The sequence below is a fragment of the Mobula birostris genome, chromosome 10 (assembly GCF_030028105.1).
Source record: "Mobula birostris isolate sMobBir1 chromosome 10, sMobBir1.hap1, whole genome shotgun sequence".
In the NCBI taxonomy this organism is placed as follows: Eukaryota; Metazoa; Chordata; class Chondrichthyes; order Myliobatiformes; family Myliobatidae; genus Mobula; species Mobula birostris.
In genome coordinates, this window is record NC_092379.1 from 147,787,721 (window position 1) to 147,815,015 (window position 27,295).

At 39.5% G+C, this 27,295-nt stretch overlaps 1 protein-coding gene across 7 annotated transcripts in view; it reads right to left on the bottom strand.

Annotated features, from left to right (window-relative positions):
• The window catches only part of ints6l (integrator complex subunit 6 like), a 194,740-nt gene that overhangs the window by 63,289 nt on the left and 104,156 nt on the right, over nucleotides 1–27,295 (bottom strand). For 5 of the 7 annotated variants that reach the window (XM_072271087.1, XM_072271090.1, XM_072271086.1 and 2 more), the window contains one exon: nucleotides 10,896–11,038. The exons of 1 other annotated variant lie outside the window; for it this stretch is intronic. In XM_072271087.1, the coding sequence (XP_072127188.1) occupies nucleotides 10,896–11,038 (143 nt within the window). Of the gene's footprint in view, nucleotides 1–10,895; nucleotides 11,039–25,605; nucleotides 26,239–27,295 lie in introns of those variants that run through there. One more of the 7 variants, XM_072271091.1, reaches the window with a different exon arrangement.

Below are 27,295 nucleotides of genomic sequence, written 5' to 3' on the forward strand. Positions count from 1 at the left end.
CAGCCAACACTCCAGAGTTGCTTGAGAATTTCTGAGCCATAGAGGGGAAGAGGTGGGGTTAGAGTTAGGGTTTTTTTCCCATTGGGTGGTTCCGGAGCATGCGTGTTTTCTATGCGGTTGTATTCTTCATCGCCGCCATTTTTGATCATCCCATATTGGTATGTGCTCTGCGCATGTATAAAGTAGAATAGAATTAGAGTATGGTATTTAAACGGATTAATGTAATAAGTTGGAATGTACATGGTTGGAATCATCCTATCAAACAAGAAAAGACTTTCAAAAATCATTAGCCAATTCCAACCTGATACAATTTTTGCCCAAGAGACACATATCAGGGCGGGACATCAAAACAGATTTTTTTGGATGGTGGAGGGATTTGCAGTTTCACTCCACTTCTCAGAGTAAAACTAAGGGAGTGTCCATCTTTATTAAATCCAATATATTTCCTCAAGAGGATATTGAGTAAGATTTTAATGGTAGATTTTTAATTCTTAAAGGAGTAATCTGTAACAGAAAAGTTGTTTTGGTCAATTTGTACGGTCCTAACTTAGATGATCCTTCTTTTTTTAAAAAGGTATTTGCTTTACTGCCTGATTTAAATGAATATATGTTGATAATGGGTGGGGATTTTAACTGTTGTTTAAATCCTTTGATTGACAAGGGCTCAACCAATCAGCGACTTCCAAATCACTCCGTGTCACTTATTGACTCCTTTTTGACTGATTTTGGATTGATTGAATTATGGAGATATCTACACCCTGATAACAGAGAATATTCTTTCTTTTCACGTTTATAAAAATAATTCGAGGATCTATTATATTATAATCGATCCTCACTTCTTACCTAGTGTTAAAAATTGTGAATATGACGCTATTGCTATATCTGATCATGCATCTTTGAATTTGTCTTTTCAATTTGATGATGTCATTCTTGCCCCGTCCACCATGGCGCATGTTTCAGACATTATTGCAAAACTCTGACTTTGTCAGCTTTATTGAAACCTAGATAAAAGAATTTTTTCTTTTTAATGATATGGGGGTATGCCTAAATTAATCATATGGGATACATTTAAAGCATTTTTAGGTGGTCGGATCATTTCTTATTCAGCTAAGCTAAAAAAAAAATGGACTACAGTAGAATTAGATAAGATTTCAAAACAAATTAAAGACTTTGATAATATTTATGCAATTTCCTCTAATACTGATTTATTTAAACAAAGGGTGGAACTTCAATCACAATATAATCTATTATTAACTCATCCTATTGAAGGCTATTTGCTTAAGTTAAAGAGCCAATTTTATATGTTTGGAGATAAAAATCATAAACTGCTTGCATCTCAATTAAGAACGGCTAGAGCCAAAAGGCAAATTTTGAAAATTCGTAGGAAAGATGATACCCTGGCTTGGGAATATGAAGAAATTAATAAGATTTTTCAAGATTTTTATACTGAACTTTATAAATCTCAACGTCCATCAGATTCTTCTAAAATGAATGCTTTTGTACGAAAGATTGCTTTTCCTAAAATTTCTGTTGAGGATCAAAAAACGCTTGATGCCCAAATTACTAAAGCCGAAATTCGTAAAGCTATTTTTTCAATGCAATCTGGTAAGGCCCCTGGACTTGATAGCTATCCTGTAGAATTTTATAAAAAATTTGGAAAATTGCTTTCTCCGTGTATGTTGGAAATATTTAAAGATTCTTTTGTGAAAGGTGACTTACCCTCTACTTTCTATGAGGCTTCTATTTCTTTAATACTTAAAAAGGATAAAGATCCTACTGATTGTGCCTCATATAGACCTATTTCATTATTGAATGTTGATGCGAAGATTCTGTTAAAGATAATGGCCAATCGGTTGGAGAATATTTTGGGTAAAATTATTTTTAAAGATCAAACGGGCTCTATAAAGGGTTGTTATTCTTTTTCAAATGTTCAGAGATTATTTAACATTATATATTCGTCCTCTTTTAAAACTCCACAATGCGTCGTCTCTTTGGATGCTGAAAAAGTGTTCGATCAAGTTGAATGGAAATATTTATTTAATGTTTTAGAGAAATTTGGCTTTGGTGTTAATTTTAATAATTGGATTAGAATGATATATAAAACTCCGATTGCTACTGTTATTACTAATAACTGTAGGTCTCCTTTTTTTCAGCTTTCATGGGGGACAAGACAAGGTTGTCCATTAAGTCCTTTGTTATTTTATTTAATATTAGAACCCCTTGCTATTGCTCTTCGTGCAGCTAAAGATATTTATGGGATTTTTGTAAATGAGACCATTCATAAGATTTCTCTTTACGCTGACGATTTATTGGTTTATATGTCCAGTCTCAATGAATCTATTCCTGCCTTGCTAAAATTATTTAATGAATTTGGAGATTTTTTGGGATTATAAAATAAATTTTAGTAAAAGTGAATTGTTTCCTTTAAATGAATCTGTTTCTATATATGATAACACTCCTTTCAAAGTCACGGATTCTTTTAGATATTTAGGTATTATTATCGCTAAAAAATGAGGATCTTTATAAAGCTAATTTTGTTCCCTTGGTAGATTCTATGAAGTATTTATTTAGTAGATGGAATCCACTTACATTTTCACTTGTTGGTCACATCCATATAGTCAAAATGATGATTTTACCAAAATTTTTATATTTATTTCAGAATATCCCTTTTTTTTGACTAAGAAGTTTTTTGATCGGATTGATTCTATTATTTTATCTTTTATTTGGAATAATAAAAACCAAGAATTAGTAAATGTCATTTACAAAAGTTGAAAAAGGATGGACATCTCGCTTTGCCTAATTTAAGAATGTATTACTGAGCTGTTAATGTGCGATACGTGTCAATAGACAATAGGTGCAGAAGTAGACCATTCGGCCCTTTGATCCTACACTGCCATTCTGAGATCATGGCTGATCATCTACTATCAATACCCGGTTCCTGCCTTGTCCCCATAACCCTTGATTCCCCTATCCATAAGATACCTATCTAGCTCCTTCTTGAAAGCATCCAGAGAATTGGCCTCCACTGCCTTCTGAGGCAGCACGTTCCACACCTCCACAACTCTCTGGGAGAAGCAGTTCCTCAACTCTGTCCTAAATGACCTACCCCTTATTCTTAAACCATGCCCTCTGGTACTGGGCTCTCCCAGCATCTGGAATATATTTCCTGCCTCTATCTTGTCCAATCCCTTAATAATCTTATATGTCTCAATCAGATCCCCCCTCACTCTCCTTAATTCCAGCGTGTACAAGCCCAGTCTCTCTAACCTCTTTGCGTAAGACAGTCCGGACATCCCAGGAATTAACCTAGTGAACCTACGCTGCACCTCCTCCACAGCCAGCATGTCCTTCCTTAACCCTGGAGACCAAAACTGCACACAATACTCCAGGTGTGGTCTCACCAGGGCCCTGTACAAATGCAAAAGGATTTCCTTGCTCTTGTACTCAATTCCCTTTGTAATAAAGGCCAATATTCCATTAGCCTTCTTCACTGCCTGCTGCACTTGCTCATTCACCTTCAGAGACTGATGAACAAGTACTCCTAGATCTCTTTGTATTTCTCCCTTACCTAACTCCACACCGTTCAGATAATAATCTGCCTTCCTGTTCTTGCTCCCAAAGTGAATAACCTCACATTTATTCACATTAAACGCCATCTGCCAAGTTTCTGCCCACTCACCCAGCCTATCCAAGTCACCTTGAATTCTCCTAACATCCTCATCACATGTCACACTGCCACCCAGCTTAGTATCATCAGCAAACTTGCACCTCTTCCTACAGATGCTGCTTGGCCTGCTGCGTTCACCAGCAACTTTGATGTGTGTTGCTTGAATTTCCAGCATCTGCAGAATTCCTGTTGTTTGATGTTGTTCACAATGCCTTCCTCTAAATCATTGACATAAATTGTAAACAGCTGCGGTCCCAATACCGAGCCTTGTGGCACCCCACTAGTCACCACCTGCCATTCCGAGAAACACCCATTCACTGCTACCCTTTGCTTTCTATCTGCCAACCAGTTTTCTATCCATGTCAATATCCTCCCCCCAATGCCATGAGCTCTGATTTTACCCACCAATCTCCTATGTGGTACCTTATCAAATGCCTTCTGAAAGTCAAGGTACACCACATCCACTGGATCTCCCGCGTCTATCATCCTGGTTACATCCTCGAAAAACTCCAATAGATTAGTCAAGCATGATTTGCCCTTGGTAAATCCATGCTGGCTCGGCCCAATCCTATCACTGCTATCAAGATATGCCGCTATTTCATCTTTAATAATGGACTCTAGCATCTTCCCCACTACTGATGTTAGGCTAACAGGGCGATAGTTCTCTGCTTTCTCCCTCTCTCCTTTCTTAAAAAGTGGGATAACATTAGCCACTTGCCAATCCTCAGGAACTGATCCTGAATCTAAGGAACATTGGAAAATGATCACCAATGCATCCGCAATTTCCAGAACCACCTCCTTTAGTATCCTAGGATGCAGACCATCTGGACCTGGGGATTTGTTGGCCTTCAGTCCCATCAGTCTGTTCATCACCGTTTCCTTCCTAATGTCAATCTGTTTCAGTTCCTCTGTTACCCTATGTCCTTGGCCCATCCATACATCTGGGAGATTGTTTGTGTCTTCCCTCGTGAAGACAGATCCAAAGTACTTATTAAATTCATCTGCCATTTCTCTGTTTCCCATAACAATTTCTCCCAATTCATTCTTCAAGGGCCCAACATTGTTCTTAACTATCTTCCTTCTCTTCACATACCTAAAAAAAACTTTTGCTATCCTCCTTTATATTCCTAGCTAGCTTGCGTTCATACCTCATTTTTTCTCCCTGTATTGCCTTTTTAGTTAAGTTCTGTTGCTCCTTAAAAATTTCCCAATCATCCGTCTTCCCCCTCACCTTAGCTCTGTTATACTTCTTTTTTAATGCTATGCTATCTCTGACTTCCTTTGTCAACCACTGTGGCCACTTTCCCCCCTTTGAATCCTTCCTTCTCCGGGGGATGAACTGATTTTGCACCTGTGCATTATTCCCAAGAATACCTGCCATTGCTGTTCCACTGTCTTTTCTGCTAGGATATCCGACCAGTCAACTTTGGCCAGCTCCTCCCTCATGGCTCCATAGTCTCCTTTGTTCAACTGCAATACTGACACTTCTAATCTGCCCTTATCCCTCTCAACTTGCAGATAAAAACTTACCATATTATGGTCACTACCTCCTAATGGCTCCTTTACTTCAAGATCACTTATCAATTCCTGTTCATTGCACAACACTAAATCCAGAATAGCCTTATCCCTGGTCGGCTCTCAAAAAAGCTGCTCCAAAAATGCATCCCGTAGGCACTCTATAAACTCCTTATTCTGGGGTCCAGTACCAACCTGATTTTCCCAGTTCACCTGCATGTTGAAATCCCCCATAACTACTGCAACATTTCCTGTGCCACATGCCATTGTTAACTCCCTATTCAACTTGCACCCAATATCCATGCTACTGTTCGGGGGCCTGCAGATAACACCTATTAGAGTCTTTTTGCCTTTACTGTTCCTCAGTTCTATGCACACTGATTCTACTTCTCCTGATTCTATGTCCCCCCTTGTCGTTTTGGTTACATTGGGTTGATAAGAATGATCGGTCAGTTTGGGTAGATTTGGAATTGAAAGCTGCAAAAGAGTTTTATTTAACCTCATTATTGGGAGCTGCTTTACCTATACAATTAACTAAAGTTGCTAATTTAAATTTATACCCTGTGATTAAGCATTCTTTACAAACTTGGCTCCAGTTCCACAATTTTTTTAATCTTAGAAAATTTAAACTTTGTAGTTTATTTTATCAAAATTACTTTTTTAAGCCTTCTTTGAGTGATCCAAATTTTTACTTTGGAAAAATAAAGGTATTAATTCTTTTTTGGATTTATTTAAAGAAGATGTCTTTTGAACAATTAGTTGATAAACATTCTCTTCATACTGACACTTTTTACAATACCTTCAAGTTAGACATTTCTTACAAAAATATTTAAGTAATTTTCCTTACGTATTGGATGCTGACCTGTTAGATATTATTATGAGTATGATCCCTTCGATGAAGGGTTCCATTGGAAGAATTTATAATTTACTATTACAATGGGATAAGCATCCCATTTAAGATTAAACAAGATTGGGAAAAGGAACTCAATTTGACTTTTATGACGGAGGATTGGATGCGGATTCTGAAACTGGTTAACTCTTCTTCGATCTGTGCTAGTCATTCACTGATTCAATTTAAAATTGTACATCGTTACCATTTGACGAAGGAGAGATTGTCTAAAATATTCCCTAATGTTGATAGTCATTGTGATAGATGTAAAACTGAGACAGCTACACTAACACACGTTTTGCTCTTGTTCTATACTGGAACAGTTCTGGAAGTCAGTTTTTTCGACAATTTCTAAAGCACTTAAATTAATTTACAACCTAACAAATTAACTGCGCTTTTTGGAATAATTCCTCAAAATATCCGTGGTATCTCTTTGTCTGACCAACATGTTATTGCATTTGTTACATTGATAGCTAGGAGGGCCATTTTGTTGAAGTGGAAGGATACATTGGCTCCCACTTTGTCACAATGGTTCTCTCAAGTGATGCTATGTCTTAGTTTGGAGAAAATTAGAAGTTGAACCTTTGAACCTATGTTTGAATTTGAGAAAAGATGGGGTTCATTTGCTCGTTATTATCATTTGGGTTAAAATTCCTCCACGATCTAATTGTAAATTTTTGGTACATTTTTTTTCTTGTTGGCGATTTGATATTTATCTTTGGAAGCTTTTTGTATGAAGCATGGCTCTGGGGTTGAACACCTAATGGGTTTTTTTTTCTCACTTTCTCTTGCTTAGTAGGGTTTTCCCCCTCTTTTTTTAATCACCAAAAATTTTTCAATCTTTAAAATAATATTTTTTTTTTCTTGAGACATTGTAAGTGTTGCTTACTTCGATGTACTCTCGTTAATTTTGGATAATAATTAACCAATCGGCAGGAGGAGAAGATGGCGGCGCGCAGCGTGTGCGCAGCTCTCCGGTGAAAATGATATCGTATCTGTTAAATAGGGGCCGTGGACAATTCTGATTTGATGGAGAATGGATGTGAAAGCACAGAGGAACATCTGGAGAAATTTCTGAAACGCCCGTTCGCTGCTGTCGTTACTGTGTGGTCATGAATCTGTCGGAGAGTAGGCCTCAAAATCCCTGGCCTTGCCTACTTTTGGCGACCGAGAAGGAGGTCGACTCGTTCGGACAGAGATGGCGCTCAGTACTCAGTGTCGGAGAGCTGATCAGAGCTCGAAGTTTTCGGATGACTCAGAGTCTGATTGTGGTCAACATGGCAGGGAGAGTTTTTCTTCCTTCTCCCGTCTGCGTGAGATGCGAGACATTTGAGAAACGTTGAACTTTACTGTGCTCACGGACTTCTTCTTCAAGTTATGGTATTGTTACACTGTTTGTAACTATATGTTATAATTATGGGGTTTTGTCATTTTTTTCAGTCTTGGTTTGTCCTGTGTTTTGTGATATCACACCGGAGGAAATAATTTATCATTTCTTAATGCATGTGTACGGGGTCTTTCTTTTGTTACATTTAAAATGGCGATTTTGTTATGTTAATCTGTGGAATGCGGCTTTGTTGTGTTTTAACGCTGCAGAGAGTTTGCGCTAACAGTTTGTTTTACTTTAAATGAGATAACCAGGTTCTATTAGCCAATGGGTGGTTACGTATCGTTTTGTTTTCGGATGCCATGCTGTATGATATGACTGTGGACTGAGTTTTGGCGGGGAGTCGGAGGAGAGACGAGGAGGACGGCGGACGTGCGGAGAGGCTCCGGTCGATCACTTCGGGTGGTCCCGAGCCGTGGGTCGACGGAATTCGGGTGGTCGTCTGACGTCGAACTTGAGCTCCAATGGTAGCGCACGAAGAACTTGGACTTTGATGTTGGCGCCTTTTTTTTTCCCCATTACTTTCCTCTCTGTATCAAATGTATATTAATACCCTAGAATTAGTAATATCTATAAAGTGTATGTGTTAAAATTTACTGGGTGTGCTGGCTGATGATTGATGTTTGTGATTGATTCGGGCGACAATTGACCCTGAGGGGAGTGTTGAAGCAGGTGCTGGGCGGGATTTCCCCTAGACATTCACAAGCCAATATAACGGAACGTTACAAGTGGGGGCTACCGTCGGGGATTTGGATTTTTTTTTCGGGAAAGTTGTACTTGTTGTTGCGGTAAGTGGTGTGAAGATGGAGCGAGACTGATAAGGAGAAGACAGCCTTTATCTGTCCCCTGGGGTTTTTCCAGTTCGAACGAATGCCCCAAGGTATCTCGGGGGCCCCAGCCACCTTTCAGCGGCTCATGGAGCGGACAGTGGGGGACATGAACCTGCTGGAGGTATTGGTGTACCTGGACGACCTGATAGTGTTTGGATCTACGTTGGAGGAACATGAGGAGCGGCTGCTGAAGGTGCTGAGTCGGCTGAAAGAGGAAGGGTTAAAACTTTCCCTGGATAAATGCCAGTTCTGTAAGACGTCGGTCAGCTATGTCGGGCACATAATCTCGCGAAATGGAGTGGCCACCGATCCGGGTAAGATAGCCGCAGTCACCACCTGGCCGAGACCTCAGAAGGTGAGCGCCTTACGCTCGTTTTTGGGGTTTTGCGGATATTACCGGCGATTCGTGAAAGGATATGCGAAAATGAGTCATCCATTGAACCAGCTACTGTGTGGCTATCCACCTGTGGGGAGGAGGAGGAAGGGAGACTGAGGGTCGGAGGTAGGAGGATACTTGAACCCAGGGGAGCCTTTTGGATTGAGGTGAGATGCTCAATGTGAGGAGGCGTTCCAATCTCTAAAAAGGGCGCTGACACAGGCCCCAGTGTTGGCTTTTGCTGATCCCCGGAAGCCGTATGTTCTACACACTGATGCCAGTCACGACGGTCTGGGGGCTGTTCTGTACCAGGAACAGGGAAACGGATTGAGGCCAGTGGCGTTTGTCAGTCGGAGCTTGTCGCCATCTGAGAGAAACTATCCCACTCACAAGCTGGAGTTCTTGGCGTTGAAATGGACGGTGGTGGACAAGTTGAGTGACTACCTATACGGGGCCCAGTTTGAGGTGAGAACTGATAACAACCCATCACTTATATCCTGACCTCGGCGAAGCTGGACGCTACTGGGCACCGGTGGTTAGCAGCCTTGTCTGCCTATGAGTTCAGCCTGAAGTACCGCCCGGGGAGTCGGAACATCGATGCAGATGCCCTGTCTCGTCGGGCGCACGATGAGTCGGGCACGGCCGAGGAGTGGAAGAGTGTCCCTGCCCAGGGAGTAAAGGCCATGTGTCAAGTTGGGAGCAACGGGGAAGTAGGAGCACAGATGGGAACGGATCGAGCAGTAGATCAACTGGGGGCTGACGATGACGCGCTACCCACTGTTTACTGGTAATGTGACTGCTCTGAGGAACAGGCAGCTGCCGGAGTTGAGTCCCCAGGAAGTAAAGGCGGCTCAGCGTGATGACCCAAGCATTGGCACTATCTGGTACGCGGTTAGCCGGGGTGATATGGGGCAGGTGGAGAAGGCGAAACATGCCTCCGTTCCTCTACTACTGAAGGAGTGGCCCCGGTTGAAGCTGAAGAACCACGTCCTGTACCGAGTCACATCGCCTCCGGACCACCCCCGGCGCTGGCAGCTGGTCATGCCTGAGAAGTATCGAAAGGCTGTGCTTCAGGCTCTACATGATGATTCCGGGCACTTAGGGGTAGAGAAGACCTATGGATTAGTCAAGGACCAGTTTTACTGGCCCTGGATGAGGGGGGAGGTGGAAGAATACTAAATGACAATAAAAGAGGACTACGTGTCTTCATAATCATCATCATAATAATAAAAAGATTTGAAAAGAAAAAGAAAGGAATTTCTGAGCCAGTTAGTGTTTCTTAAGTGTGAAATTTCAACACTGATTTGAGGTCTCATTTGAAACCTCTCCTATTCCAATCTGGACAACCAAGTGAAACCCTGCTGGATTCCTTGCTTGCATAAGTCTAGGGAATACAGTCTCCGGTCCCGCCAAATCCATGAGATTGAGACTGCTCTCCCACCTCAAACCCCGGTTTGTGTGGATGTTGTGTAATTTGCTACTCTGTAACAAATTCTGTGCCAAGAAATAACAGACAGCACACTGCATACAAATGAGGAATTCTATTTAATGAATCTTAACTGAAGGGTAGCAAAGAAGAAAATACAAAAAAAAGGGCACATTATAATTAAACAGTCAAATATGCACAAGTTGGAGCTCAAGTCTTTCAAAGGCATACTCACTGATCCTCGGTCAACTGTGGACTCTTGCTCCATCAAAGCACAGTCCCCCACCAGGTCGAATCTTATGATCAGTTCTCTCCAGCGTCCTCTCTCTCCATTTCCCGCCACACAAAGGACGCAACTCACATTCCAAAGCACCCGTTATCTCTAACCATAACCCAAACACTGCTTCTACAGAAAAACCATTACGTTGGCAATGAAACCTTTCCCAGGGAGTTACAGAAGCATCCCCACTAATCCTCACGATCTGTGGGAGAGCCCTTAGCCATCTCACCACCACACTCAAGAGTTTTCACTAGCTTTATTCCACGTCTTCAAATGACTAATTCTATTGTCTGTTCAATTGGTGTTAAGATACATTGTGAGCAGCTGATGGCCACTTCTAAGAACAAGCTAACCCAAACAAGATTTCAAAATATCATGGTCAGCTCCAAATTTGAGAGGATTTCACAGCCTATGTCTGCTATTTTATTGCTTGAAGTTGGTTAGGGTGCATAGCACAATTTCACATCCCATGCTCTAAATTTGCTCCATCTAACACAAAACTTGGAGATGCATTCAGCAGCCTACCTTCTTGTTCTGCTTGAAAGGATTCCCAAATGTGTGGAGTCGTTTAGGTTGGTCTGGATCAATCTCCCGAAGAGGCAGGGGCATAAGTTTCAAGTATTCTTGATAGTTGCCCATTTGTGCCACAGGAATACTGTGCAGAAAATCTGAAATAAAGGTGGCACTAATTGCTACAGATTTGTATAGCAGTAACATTGCTACAATGCATGTCTGTAGTTTTAATTATTAACAAGTCATAGAATCATAGGAAAAGTACAGCACAGAAACAGGCCTTTTGGCCCATCTAGTCCATGCTGAAACATTTAAACTACCCAATATGATTGCTATATTGTATTGAAGATAATAAAATAATTCATATATTTTGTCTAAATTCATTCTCATGACATGAATGTTTAATTAGATCTGCAGCATTTTTTTTTAGATGAGGCACACTAAGTTATCGTTCCGCCAAATCATGCATCTCAATCTAGTGATTCTACAACCTACAGACTCACTTTCAAGGGCTCTTTACAACTCATGTTCTCAGTATTATTTTTATCTGCAGTTTGCCTTCTTTCCTATATTGATTGTTCATCAGTCTTGTCTGTTAATATATAGTTTTTCATGAAATTCTACCGTATTTCTTTTTTCCTCAAATGCCTGCAAGAAAATGAATCTCAGGTAGTATATGGTAACATAGTAGTGCAATCGCTTGAGTCGAGTAAGATGTTCTCCCAGGGAGTTGTCTATTGGTGGGTTTCCAGGTGGCTGTAGAAGCTGGTCCAGGATCCACATATTCTGGTACAGTGTGGGCAAGAGCAAGTGGTGGCTGTGGTTAGGTCTTTTGGTTGTTCAGTCTCTCCTTTCACAGCTGCCAGTTGTTCTCTGCGGCACAGCAGAGGTCATTCTCATGTAACACAGATCTATCTTGAACAGATTTCCTTCAGGTGTATCTATTGTGTGCAATGTCCTTGCAGCTTTTAGATGTAATGTTGGATTTCTTCAGGCTGATTTTGATGTTATCTTTGATACGTTTCCTTTACCACCAGAAGCTCTCTGACCTTTCTTCAACCGAGAGTAAAAGATCTGTTTGGGAAACTGCAAGTTAGGCATCTAGCCAGAGAGTAGTAAATCTGTGGAATGTTCTGCCACAGACTGCGGTGGTGGCCAAATCCATAGGTATATTTAAGGCAGAAGCTGATCGTTTCCTGATCGGTCAGGGCATCAAAGGATATGGTGAGAAGGCAGGTGTATGAGGTTGAGTAAGATCCAGGCTCAGTTATGATGGAATGGCAGACAGATTCAATGGGCTGAATGGCAAATTTTGCTCCTATGTCTTACGGTCTTATATAGATGACACGACCAATCCATCAAAGTTGGGACTGTAGTGGAGATGCTGTTCATGTTGGCCACCTTCAGTACGCTGGTACGCTGTCCTTCCAGCTGATCCTTAAAATCTTTCATTAGGATCTTTGGTGGCACTGTTTCAGGGCTTTCAGAAGCCAACTGTACATGGTCCATGATTCAGGTCCATACAGTAGTGAAGGGAGGACAACTGTTCTATAGATCAAAAGTTTTGTTTCAACCTGTACATTGCCACCTTCAAAGACTCTTTACCTTAATATTGCATAGGCACCACCAGCACAACTCAGGTGGTGGTTGATCTCTGAGCCAATGTCTGCTTTTGAGGAGTGACTGCTGCCAAGGTAGGGAAAGTGGTCTACATTTTCAAGGGTGATAGATGGTAATATGTTCAAAGTACATTTATTATCAAAGTATGTATGCAGTATACAACCCTGAGATTCTTCTTCCCATAGAAAGCCACGAAACAAAAAAACACCATGGAACCTGTTAAAAAAAAATCAAACACGCAACATGCAAAAAAAAAAAAAAAAAACAAATCATGCAAACAGCAAACATACGTATTTTGGTAATAAATTTACTTTGAATTTTAGGAATGAATTATTTCAGCTGTAGGGTTCAACGAATGTGCGGGGGGGGGGGGGTGCTCTCCCTGGAGCAGAGAAAGCTGAAAGAAACATGAAATGGTGGAAACACTCAGTAGGTCAGGCAGCAACTGTGGAGAGAGTAACTGAGCTAATGCTTCAGGTTGAAAACGTAGTCAGAACTTGGGAAGAGAGTAAACAAACTTAATATTAATGAGTATAATCAACTCAAGCTGCTAGCCCAAAATATTTCAAAGTTCATAGTAAAATTTATTATCAGAGTACTTACATGTTTCCACATACAACCCTGAGATTCTTTTTCTGCGGGCATACTTAGCATATCTACAGAACAGTAACTGTAAGCTGTAAACATCAGGAACTGTTAACTGTAAACAAACTGCAAATGCTGATATAAACAAATAGCAATAAATAACAAGCAAGAAATAACAATATAGCAGTCCTTAAATGAGAGTAGCTATCCCCTTTTGTTTAACAGCCTGATGGTCGAGGGGTAGTGACTGTCCTTGAACCTGGTTCGTCGTTCGCCCATTGTCGTCGTCAATGAAGATCTCAACACCATTAGTCACTTTGAGACTGGATGCGGTGTCCGAAGATGACTGGTCAGGCCGATTCGGGCATGAAATGTCCTGGCACATGTTGGGCAGACATGTGTGGACACTGCAGTTGTTGCGCTGGTGGCTCTGGACTTGCGCAGCTCGCACTTATGTTCTGCTTCAGCAATGTGCCTTGCTTCGTAAGCTTGACAGTCCTTGTGGATAAGGCCGTGCCAGGTAGGGCGGTTTTGTGCCAGCGTTTCTCAGGTGGTTGTGTCTATGTCAAGCACTTCAGGGAGGCCTTCAGTGTGTCTTTGTAACGTTTCTTCTGCCCTCCATGCAAGCGTCTTCCAGCAGAGAGTTCCCCAAAAAGGAGCTGCTTGGGTATGCGCTCGTCCGGCATGCGGATGACATGACCTGCCCACCGGGACTGTGCTCTCATCAGCAGTGAGTGGACTGATGGTAGACTTGCTCTAGAGAGAACTTCAGTGTCTGGTACTTAAAATTGCCATCTGATGCCTAATATTCTGCGAAGACAAGTCATGTGGAAATGGTTGAGCTGTCTTGCATGCTTTCGATACACAGTCCATGTTTCACAGGCATACAAGAGGGTAGCAAGTACCACGGCTCTGTAGACCTTCAGTTTTGTTGCTGTACAGATTCCTCGGTGTTCCCATACAGTGCAGCGCAGTCTACCGAAAGCAGAACTTGCCTTTGCTATTCTGCAGTTAACTTCTGTACCAATTGTCACTGCTAACTTATGTATCAATAGTCAGTGCTCGGGAGAGGGTGCTGCCAAGGTCAGTAAACTGGTCAACTGCCTGCAGTTTCTGTCCTTTGACTGTGATTTTCAGTTCTGTGTACGTGAACCTGGTGGTGCGAGACCCAAGGCACCTGTACCTTCTACCTGATGGTAGCAGTGAGAAAAGAGCATGGCCTGGTTGGTGACAATTTTTGATGACTGATGCTGCTTTTTTATGGCACCGTTTCATGTAGATGTGTTCAGTGGTGGGAGGGTTTTACCCGTGATGTACTAGGCTGAATCCACTATCTTTTGTAGGATTTTCCGCTCAAAGGCATTGGCATTCCAAAACCAGGCCTTAATGCAGCAGGATAGATTAATTTAAAAATATACATTAAAAAATCAGATAGTAAATATGGAGGAATTTAGTCGAAATGATTGCATCACAGAGTGGTTTTCAGGGAATTGCTCAGACACAAGTTGAGATGCACCATGTGTCCCAGATGGAGGGAGTACACAGTAACCAATGGAATAACACAGGACAGCAAATTTTTTCGTAAGTGTTGCTTCCTCAGAAATTCTTTTGTTTGTGATAAGACCATCAGACATAGGAGCAAAATTAGGCTATTCAGCCCATCAAGTCCCGTCCACCATTTCATCATGGCTGAGCCCGGATCTCATCCAACCCCATACACCTACCCTCTCACCAGACCCCTTAATGCCTCAACCAATCAGGAAACTATCAACTTCCACCTTAAATATACACACGGACTTGGCCTCCACTGCAGTCTGTGGCAGAATATTCCAGATTCACCACTCTTTGGCTAAAAAAACTCCTTTTTTCTGTTCTAAAAGGTCACCCCTCAATTTTGATGCTGTGCTGTCTAGTTCCGGATATGCCCACAATAGGAAACATCCCCTCCAAATCCACTTTATCGGACTTTCCAGGGGGACGCTCATGGAGTGAGCTGTATTTTGGCGTCGCTCCATACCCTTTATCTTTTTTACATATAACCACTCTTATTTACTTTACCTATACCTACACTAAACGATTTATACTACAAATATATCTTTGAACTTTGACTTTTACTTACTGAAAACACTTACCAAAGCACGAGAAGTTAAAAACGGAAAGGGCTCCGGCGGGAACGGAAAAAAAAGATGGTGATCCTGAAGCATCGAAGGAGGCTCCACTAACTGCTGAAGCAATGAAGAAACTTCTAGACTATACAGTTAATCGAAGACTTGCCGTAATTGAAGGTGTGGTGAAGACGACTCAAGATGATCTTAAATCGTTCAGACGTGACATCAATCAACAACAAATTAGAATCACGGAACTAGACGAAGATGGCTGCAAATGGGTTCGAAAACTTGAAGCTCTTGAAAAAAAAATTAACTGCGGTAACTCAGCAGTTGGAGCGTTATAAAGCTAAGACTATTGATCTTGAAAATCGTTCTCAACGACAGAATCTGCGAATAATCGTTTTTCCTGAAGATGTTGAGATGGGAGATCCTACTAAATACTTCTCTAAGTTGTTAGCGGATGTGTTTGGTCCAGATATATTGGAGGAACCCCCACTGTTAGACCGTGCACACCGTTCTTTACGTTTTAAACCGGCGAAACAGGCTAGACCAAGGCCAGTCATCATTCAGTTTCATTATGTTCATGATAAGGAACAGGTGATTCGAGCTGCTCGGCAGAAAGGCATGATTGAGTTTCAAAGTTTTAAATTTCTAAATGTTGAGGATTACAGCCAAGAAGTACTGAAAAAACAGATGGTTTTTAAACCACAGATGTCAGAATTTTATCATCAGGGCTATAAAATAGCGTTACTGTTCCCAGCCTGTCTGAGAATTGTTCTGCTGGACAACTCTCGTCATTTGTTCAAAAGTCCGACCAAAACTCAAAGTTTTCTCGACAATTTGTCTTCCTCTGTCCAGGACCAATTAATGCACTGTTTTTTTCCCCCATCCTTGATCTGTTTTTCATTTCCTTTCTTTTTTTAAAAAAAGTTAATATTTAGCTTATAAAATTAGAACTTTATATTCTGAGGGTTTGTGCCTTGATCTCGTAGCGTAGGTACGTTTTACATTCTTAAATGATCGTACGCTTTTTTCTAGTGATTTTGTATATCTCACTTTTAATATTTTTTTCTTTTTGAGAGTTATTTAGTTACAATTTTAATGCTTGTGTTCCTTTTTTTTGAATTGTTATTGGAGAAGTATTATATTTTAAGATGGTGGATTGCTTCCTCCTTCTTCCTAGGATTCTCTCTTTTTTCTCGCGTCACTTCCAATCATTTATATACGAAAAACTAATAATATGAACTGGCGCTTGGTCTTTTTTTTTTTGAAATATGAGTAAGAAGTAACTATTTTATGTTTGTAATTGCTTTTCCTTACCTTTATAGTAATTTTTTCTTCACTTTTTTGAATATGGATGGTGTTTCTTATGATAAACATATTTCTTTTGGGTTGCCTTCTGGAAAGATGGGGTTAGACTTAGCTGTAGATTTAGCATTGGCCACTTTCTGGCTTTTTTCCGATTTTTTGTGGGAGGAGGGTGACATTTTTGTTCTTATTTTTAATTTTCTTTTTCTTTTTAAACGGGCTGACCTAAAACTACCAAAATGTCCAAAATCTCGTAACTTCCGGTTCCTCTTTGGACCTTTTTCCCTCTTCTGGAGTCATGAGTTTGTACTCTGGTTAACTCTTTACATACCTTATGCTTGAGTTCAGTACGATGGATAAGATTATTAATTTGGTTTCTTGGAATACAAATGGTTTAAACCACCTGATTAAATGGAAGAAAATTTTTAAAGTATTCCATAGGATGAATGCTCACATTATCTTTGTACAAGAAACTCATGTCCGCAAAGAGGATAATCAGCGGTTTTTTAGGTTCTGGAAGGGCCAACAGCACCACTCAAATTCACAGGCCAAAGTAAAAGGCGTTTCTATTTTTATAGAACCATCAATTTCATTTCTGCACTATGAGACGGTTTCAGACCCGAATGGCAGATTTTTGTTGATTACTGGTTTGTTATTTAACAAAAAAGTTGTTATGCTTAATGTTTATGCCCCAAATATTGACTGTCCCGATTTTTTTAAGAACCTCTTAACATCGCTTCCTAATTTAAATGATTATATGTTGATTATGGATGGAGATTTCAACTGTTGTTTAAATCCTTTGATGGATAGATCCATGTCCAATCAAGTACTTCCGAATAAATCGGCTACTCTTATTAACTCTTTTATGACTGACTCTGGAATCTCAGAAATTTGGAGATTCTTCATCCAAATGAGAAAGAATTCTCATTTTTTTCACATGTATATCATCACTATTCAAGAACTGATTATTTTCTTATCGATTCTCGATTAATTCCACTTGTTACTGGTTGCAAATATGATTCCATTGCTGTTCCTGATCATGTGTCGTTGAAACTATCTATTAAGTCAAGGGATACATCTTCTAGTTCTAGACAATGGTAATTTAATACCACTTTGCTTCAAGTTTCGGAGTTTGTCAAGTTTATTGAGGAACAGGTTAATTTTTTCTTCACAACGAATTCTACAGAGGATATTTCCAGTGGGACACTATGGGATACTTTTAAAGCATATATTTGTGGACAAATTATTTCATATACTGCTGGATTAAAAAAGCGAACTAATAATGAAATACTTAAACTAGTTGACAAGATTAAAGAAATTGACAAGAAATATTCTATAGCCCCTAATCAGGAGCTTTACAAAGAGAGAGTTGAACTTCAAATGGAGCATAATCTATTACTATCATCTTCCACTGAAAGTCAATTAACCAAAACTAAGAGTCAATTCTATATACACGGTGATAAAATTGGGAAACTATTGGTTAATCAATTGAAATCGGCCTCAGTTAAGTGACAGATTGTTAAGATTCGTAAACAAGATGGCACTTTGATGGTTGACCATGACGAGATAAATAAATCCTTTCAAGAATTTTATACCTCCTTATATCAATCAGAATTTCCTGATGACTCCACTATACTGCATGAATTCTTAAAGAAATTGAATATTCCAAAATTATCATCTAGTGAACATTTAAAACTAGATGTACCTATTACGGTAGAGGAAATTAAAAATGCTATTCTTTTGATGAACTCAGGTAAAGCACCTGGCCCAGACGGATATACAGTAGAATTTTTTAAATTTTTCTCTACTACACTGACTCCTTGGTTATGTAGAATTTTTAGGGATGCAGTATCTATAGGTAAATTACCACAATCTTTTTATCGAGCTTCTATTTCTCTAATTCTAAAAAAGATAAGGATCCTACTGAATGTGCATCTTATAGGCCTATATCTTTGTTGAATGTGGATTCTAAGATTTCTTCTAAAATATTGGCAATGAGATTGGAGAATGTATTACCTCAAATTATTTCTGCTGATCAGACTGGATTTATTAAAAATTGTTACTCTTTTTTTAATATTAGAAGATTAATGAATATTGTTTATACTCCTTAACCCAGAATTCCAGAATTCATTGAACGCTGAGAAAGCCTCTGACAGAGTTGAATGGACATATTTATTTAATACCCTTGAGAAATTTAATTTTAGTCCGATATTTATATCTTGGATTAAATTGATATATCTTACTCCTTTGCCTTCGGTATTTACTAATAATCAAAGATCTCCCCTCTTTCATTTATTTCGTGGTACTAGGCAGGGTTGCCCTCTTAGTCCACTACTATTCGATATTGCCTTGGAACCGCTAGCTATTGCTATCCGTGACTCCCCTAATATATCTGGCATTACCCATGGAAATGAGACACATAAATTATCTTCCTTTCTTTTCAAATCTTTTTACTGTATATATAGGAAAAATAAGATGAGTACATCGAAGTAACAACACTTACAATGCCTGAAAAAAACCCATCATCTTAAAGATCGAAAACAAAATTTTGTGATAACAAAAAAAACCTACTAAGCAGAAAAGTGAGAAAAAAAAAGAGAACCCATAGGTGTACAACCCCGGAGCCATGTGTCATACAAAAAGCTTCTAAAAATAAACATCAAACCGCCAGCAAGAAAAGAAAATATACTAAAAAAGTTTACAATTAGATCGTGGAAAAATTATATCAATTAACTCAAATGATAATAACGAGCAAATGAGCCCCATCTTTTCTCAAAATCAAATACAGGTTCAAAGGTTCGACTTCTAATTTTCTCCAAACTAAGACACAGCATCACTTGGGAGAACCATTGTGACAAAGTGGGAGCTGATGTATCCTTCCACTTCAACAAAATGGCCCTCCTAGCTATCAATGTAACAAATGCAATAACATGTTGGTCAGACACAGAAGTACCATGAGTACTTTGAGGAACTATTCCAAAAAGCACAGTTAATTTATCAGGTTGTAAATTAATTTTAAGTGCTTTAGAACTTGTTGAGAAAACCGACTTCCAGTACTGTTCCAATATAGAACAAGAGCAAAACATACATGTCAGTGTAGCTATCTCAGTTTTACATCTATCACAATGACTATCAACATTAGGAAAGATTTTAGAAAGTCTCTCCTTTGTCAAATGATAACGATGTACAATTTTAAATTGAATCAATGAGTGGCTAGCACAAATCGAAGAAGAGTTAACCAACTTCAATACCCGCATCCAATCCTCCGTCATAAAAGTCAAATTAAGTTCCTTTTCCCAATCCTGTTTAATCTTAGACAAAGGACGCTTATCCCATTGTAATAATAAATTATAAATTCTTCCAATAGAACCCGTAATCAAAGGATTCATACTCATAATAGTATTTAACAGGTCAGCCTCCAATATGTAAGGGAAATTACTTAAATATTTTTGTAAAAAATGTCTAACTTGAAGGTTTTGCAGAAAGTGTGAGTATGAAAGAGAATATTTATCAATTAATTGTTCAAAGGACATCAATCTATCTTCTTTAAATAAATCCAAAGAAGAATTAATACCTTTATTTTTCCAAAGTAGAAAAATTGGATCACTCAAAGGCGGCTTAAAAAAGTACTTTCGGTAAATGAAACTACTAAGTTTAAATTTTTTTTAAGATTAAATAATTGCAGAACTGGAGCCAAATTTGTAAAGAATACTTAATCACAGGATATAGGTTTAAATTAACAACTTCACCTAATTGCATAGGTAAAGGAGCCCCCAATAACGAGGTTAAATAAAACTGTTTTACAACCTTTAGTTCCAGGTCTACCCAAATTGGCCGATCACTCTTATCAACCCAGTGTAACCAAAAAGACATATATTGCAGTTTAACAGCCCAATAATACATTCTAAAATTAGGCAAAGCAAGACCTCCATCCTTTTTCAATTTTTGTAAATGACATTTACTAATTCTTGGTCTTTTATTATTCCAAATAAAAGATAAAATAATAGAATCAATCCGATCAAAAAACTTCCTAGTCAAAAAAACAGGAATATTTTGAAATAATATAAAAATTTCAGTAGAATCATCATTTTAACTATATGAATACGACCAACAAGTGAAAATGTAAGTGGACTCCATCTACTAAATAAATACTTCATACAGTCTACTAAGGGAACAAAATTAGCTTTATAAAGATCCTTATATTTTTTTAGTAATTATAATACCTAAAGTATCTAAAAGAGTCTGAAACTTTAAAAGGAGTATTATCATATATAGAAACAGAATCATTTAAAGGAAAAAATTCACTTTTACTAAAATTAATTTTATATCCTGAAAAACCTCCAAATTCATTAAATAATTTTAGCAGGGCAGGAATGGATTCGTCAGGGTTAGATATATAAACCAATAAATTATCAGCATAAAGAGAGACATTATGCATGGTCTCATTCACAAAGATCCCATGGATATTTTTAGCCTCACGAAGAGCAATAGCAAGGGGTTCTAATATTAAATTAAACAACAAAGGACTTAATGGACAGCCTTGCCTTGTCCCCCTGACACATAAATTATCACTATATGCAGATGATTTACTATTATATATTTCTAACCCAGGGAAATCTATTCCGGCAGTATTAACTCTACTTGCTCAGTTTAGTAGTTTTTCTGGTTATAAATTGAATCTAGGTAAGAGTGAACTTTTTCCATTAAATATTCAAGTTTCCATTTACAGATGTTCTCCATTCAGAGTGATTATTGACTATTCTACTTATTTGGGAGTTAAAATTACTAAGAGACATAGGGATTTATTCAAGTTCAACCTTTTACCATTAATTAGTCAGGTTAAACAACTGATTACTAAGTGGTCCCCACTGTCTCTATCACTGATTGGTCAAATTAATGCTATTAAAATGATTATTTTACCTAAATTCTTATATTTATTTCAAATGATACCAATTTTTATTCCTAAATCCTTTTTTGATACTATTGATTCTAAAATTTCCTCTTATATATGGCAGAACAAAAATCCCAGATTAAGTTAGAAATATTTACAGAAGTCCAAAAAAGATAATGGTTTAGCGCTGCCTAATCTAAGAATCTATTATTGGGCAATTAATATTCGATATTTAATATTTTGGACACAAGATTGGAATATAATTCCAAGCCCACACTGGGTAAACCTTGAAGGCTACTTTGTATAAGGGTTCTCTTTGGCTTTTCATTTTAGGAACTTCATTTCCTTTTGTACTATCTAAATTGAATAAACAAATGGTTAATCCAATAATTAAACATACATTACGAATATGGTTTCAATTTTGTAAATTTTTTGGCTTGAACAAATTTATATTATCAAGCCCTATTATATCTAGTTTTGTTTTTCAACCTTCAGTTATGGACCAAGCATTTCTGATATAGAAAATGAAAGGTATAACATGTTTTCGTGACTTATTTCTAGATAACTGTTTCACGTCTTTTGAACGGTTATCTAGCACAGGGGTCCCCAACCTTTTTTGCACTGTGTACCAGTTTAATATTGACAATATTCTTGTGGATCGGCCAACTGGGTGCCGGGGGGGGGGGGGGGGTAGGGTTGCCAACGCACAAGAGTAGCAGTCAAATACATTGAGCTCACCCCGAGAAAGACTACAATTACTATGAAGCCTTGCGCGGGCACCAGTGCGCATGCATGATTTTTTTCTACAGATCGTTTTTGGCGATTCTGTATTCTGTTCGGGGGGCGGGGGGGTTGTTAATCACGACCGGAATAGGTGATAAGTGGCTAATACACTCAATTTCGTTTATAAAAGGGTTTATCTAACGAATTTAATATTAAACACACAGCGCATATTTCCCTCGCATGAATATAGTGATGTCAATTATAAGTCACTTATAAGTCAATAGCATCATAACATTTTAACTAATGTTTGGATATTAAACACACAGCACATATTTTTCCCGTATGAACACATAAAATCATTGCAACACACCAATATCGCTGAATCAGTGGGAGCACTGGGCTTGTTTCCCTGCAACACAACGGTCCCATCGAGGGGTGATGGGAGACAACGATACTCCAAGGGAGTTCCTTATGTCCAGTCTATTCTGCAATTTAGTTTTTGTTACATTCATTGCAGAAAACCCCACTTTGCAGAGATATGTTGGAAATGGAAGCAACGTTTTCAGTGCTTTTGTGGCTATCTCAGGATATTTAGCCTTAACTTTGATCCAGAATGCCGGCAGAGATGTTATGTCAAACATACTTTTGAGCCCGCCGTCATCTGCAAGCTTGAGGAGTTGATCTCCTTCCCGCGCTGACATGGATGACGCATGCGTAATGACCTCGCATGCGTTCAAATTCAACAGTGCGTGACAGGGAATGAGGAAAGGTGCAGCTGACTCATATCATCTCCTCGCGGCCCGGTACCGGTCACAGGCCTGGTTGTTGGGGACCGCTGCTCTACGAAATTTGATTTGCCTAGATCCCATCTTTTTTTAAAGATATTTACAAATAAGAAATTTTTTAAATACCATGTTGCCTACCTTCCCGACTTCATACCCTACTGATATCATCGATAAAATTTTAGGTTTAAATCCTCTTCAGAAGGGATTAATAGCATCTATCTATGATATAATTATGAAATTACAGACAGGTATATCTGATAAAATTAAAAATGAATGGGAAAGGGAACTTCAACTTTGCCTACCGATAGAGAAATGGGATAAAATTTTTCAATTAGTCAGTACTTCTTTTATATGTGCTAAACATACATTAATACAAACTAAAGTAGTGCATAGGGCCCATATGTCTAAAGATAAATTAGCCCATTTTTATTTCCATATAAACCCTATTTGTGACAGATGTCACTCTGAGGTGGCTTCTTTAACTCATATGTTTTGGTCCTGTCCTCTTTTGGAAAAATATTGGAAAGATATTTTTGATATTATCTCAACAGTTCTGTGTTTTGATTTACAACCCCATCCTATTACAGCAATTTTTGGATTGCCAATGGTAGAACATAGATTTTTATCTTCTTCAGCCTGTTGGATGATTGCATTTGTTACTTTAATGGCCAGAAGGTCCATTTTATTGAACTGGAAGGAGACCAATCCTCCTACTACATTCCAATGGTTTTCCCAAACTATATTATGTCTAAATTAAGAAAAAATTAGAAGTGATATTTTTGATCCTTCAGTTAAATTTGAAGAGACTTGGAAACCATTTATTCAACGTTTTTATATGATGTAATTTGACCTTTCCAAATCCTTCTTATTAACTTATTCAGCCATTCCGAATTTATATTGATATGTGGAACTAGGGGGCCGTGCATCAATCCGGATTTGATGGGGACAGCCGTGAGAAGCGCAGAGGAACATCTGGTGAAACTTCTGAAATGCCTGCTTCGCTGCCGCTGCTATTGTGCAATCGAGAATCTCTGGAGACGGAGGCCCCAAATCCTCGGCTTTGCGTATCGCCTGTTGCCGGGGCCGGGATCGAAATGCTCGGCAGAGATGGTGCTCAGTGCATTGGTGTCGGGGAGCTGGTCGGAGGCTCGGGTTTTTCGGACGGACTCGGACTGTGGTCGGGTGCTTCCAGGATGCTGCATCGGCAAGTTGGTGGCGCTGGGAAGTTTACCGTCTGCGTGAGATGACGGAACTTTCGAGTGACTCAGACTTTTACCGTGCTATGGTCTGTTCTTATCAAATTACGGTATTGCTTTGCACTGTTGTAACTATATGTTATAATTATGTGGTTTTTGTTAGTTTTTAAGTTGGTTTGTCATGTGTTTTCGTGATATTCCGGAAAAACATTTTTATCATTTCTTAATGCATGCATTACTAAAGGACAATAAAAGGGGACTGCGTGTCCTCATAATCATAATAAAAATATATGAATAGAGGAGCAGAGTTGACGACATTATTGAACGTGTTCGATTTAAGATAATGGTCTAGCCTTGTTTTGTTCCGTTTGCTTGTTTGGGTTTAGTATTTAGTTCTTTTCTTTTGTTTCTTTTTGGGGTTTTTCTTTGTACTTTTTCCTTTTTATTTCTTTTTTCTCTATGATTAATTACATCATGAGTTTGGAAGTCTATTATACCTGTGTTATCTGAAATCTTTTCTGTACATGCTCATTAACAATAAGATTATTCCAATCTCTCTGTATCAACATTGTTATTTTGTTTATAACTTTGGAAAATTAATAAAAAGATCTACAAAGAAAGAACAAATCCACTTTATCTAGTCTTTCGATAGGTTTCAATTAGATGTGGAATTAAAATGTGTGGCCACTGGGAGATCCTGCTTTCTCTGGCGGACAGAGCGTAGATGTTCAGCAAAGTGGTCTCCCAGTCTGCGTCGGGTCTCGCCAATATATAAAAGCCCACATCTGGAGCACCGGACGCAGTACATCACCCCAGTCGACTCACAGGTGAAGTGTTGCCTTTACCTGGAAGGACTGTCAATATATAAAAGGCCACATTGGGAGCACCGGACCCAATATATAAAGGGCCACATCGGGAGCACCAGACCCAATATATAAAAGGCCACAATCCTGGTGAGGCAACACTTCACCTGTGAGTCGACTGGGGTGATATACTGCGTCCGGTGCTCCCGATGTGGCCTTTTATATATTGGCGAGACCCGATGCAGACTGGGAAACCGCTTTGCTGAACATCTACGCTCTGTCCGCCAGAGAAAGCAGGATCTCCCAGTGGCCACACATTTTAATTCCACATCCCATTCCCATTCTGACATGTCTATCCACGGCCTCCTCTACTGTAAAGATGAAGCCACACTCAGGTTGGAGGAACAACACCTCCAACCTGATGGCATGAACATCGACTTCTCTAACTTCCGCTAAGGCCCCACCTCCCCCTCGTACCCCATCTGTTACTTATTTTTATGCACACATTCTTTCTCTCAGTCTCCTTTTTCTCCCTCTGTACCTCTGAATATACCCCTTGCCTATCCTCTGGGTCCGCCCCCCCCACCCCCCGTCTTTCTTCCCGGACCTCCTGGTCCATGATCCTCTCGTATCCCTTTTTACTAATCACCTGTCCAGCTCTTGGCTCTATCCCTTCCCCTCCTGTCTTCTCCTATCATTTTGGATCTCGCCCTCCCCCTCCAACTTTCAAATCCCTTACTCACTCTTCCTTCAGTTAGTCCTGACGAAGGGTCTCGGCCTGAAACGTCGACTGCACCTCTTCCTACAGATGCTGCCTGGCCTGCTGCGTTCACCAGAAACTTTGATGTGTGTAGCATACAGAGTAGAGCAGTGGGCTAAGCACAAACCCCTGAGGTGCACCAGTGTTGATCGTCAGCAAGGAGGAGATGTTATCACCAATCCGCAGAGATTGTGGTCTTCCGGTTAGGAAGTCGAGGATCCAATTGCAGAGGGAGGTACACAGCCCAGGTTCTGCAACTTCTCAATCAGGATTGTGGGAATGATGGTATTAAATGCTGAGTTGTAGTAGATGAACAGCATCCTGACATAGGTGTTTGTGTTGTCCAGGTGGTCTAAAGCCATGTGAAGAACCACTGAGATTGCATCTGTCATTGACCTATTGTGGCGAAAGGCAAACTGCAATGGGTTCAGGTCCTTACTGAGGCAGATGTTCAGTCTAGGCATGATCAACCTCTTGTACCCAGTTGCCCTTATACCATTTCTCCATGACCGCAATGTCCTGGTGAAACCTTTCAGCATGCTTGTCACTGACACCGCCAAGATTGCAGTAAAAAGTCTAAATAGCAATACAGAAAGTAAACCTTTAGTGACATGTTGCACTTCATGGTTTTTTATGCTTGAAGCATGTTGTCAACCAGCTGCACGTAGTTTGGTGCTCTGTAGTTGCTGAAAAAATTTTCAACAACATCCTTGAATGCCTTCCATGTGATTTTTTCCAGTCCCACTGGAAGTTCTTTGAGTTGCCTTTCAGTGATGACCCGTTTGATTTGTGGACCAACAAAAATGCCTTCCTTAATCTTGGCATCAGCTTTTCTGGAAAACATGTGACTCAAATATCTAAATCCTGAACAGAATTTTTTGTGCCTGCTAACAGCAGATTGTTAGTCCTTCAGTCTTGAACTCAGTAATTCTGGTTTTGTCTTTGACAAACCCATCTCTGAACAATCATTTAGTTCACATTGAGTTATCAGATAAGACTCACTCGACATAAAGGGTTCAAAATCTGTACTGGTATCAGTGTTGTTTTCCATTCCTGGCTTGTGCATCATGGCACCTTTGTCTGCCTCCACTAGACTCCACGTCTCTGGTGGCTTCAGTATCATCATGTGGCACAGGTCTCATGGCTGAAGCGAGATTGGGGTAGTCAATGGATTTCTTGTTTTTAGCAGAGGAACCACACAGTGGTCAGACAGAAGTAGCGGTCTGTCACATGATCCTTCTGTTCTCGCCATATCGGGACAGTGAACAGCACTGACTTCCAAGTGCCTCTGACCTAAGCTCTCAGATTGACAGTGCATCTTGCGTAACAACTATGAGGAGCCCAGGCTTTATCTTGGTCATCAATTTTACACCCAAAGTAAAGATCATAGGCTTTTTTAATAAGCGGCGTCATGTTCTGTCTTTGCGATTTAAGCGTACATTGTGCGCGTTTTAATTGACTTGAAATAACAAATACAGTATAGGCAATTTCAAAAAAATGATGGTGATGGGGCAGCCCCAAATCCACAAGATACACCCAAAAGTATTCAGGAAGCAATATCTTTGTTGTCCAGTAATTCCTCTTCATACGGATTGCATTTTAACTATTATTAAATAACAGGTCTGGTTCTTAA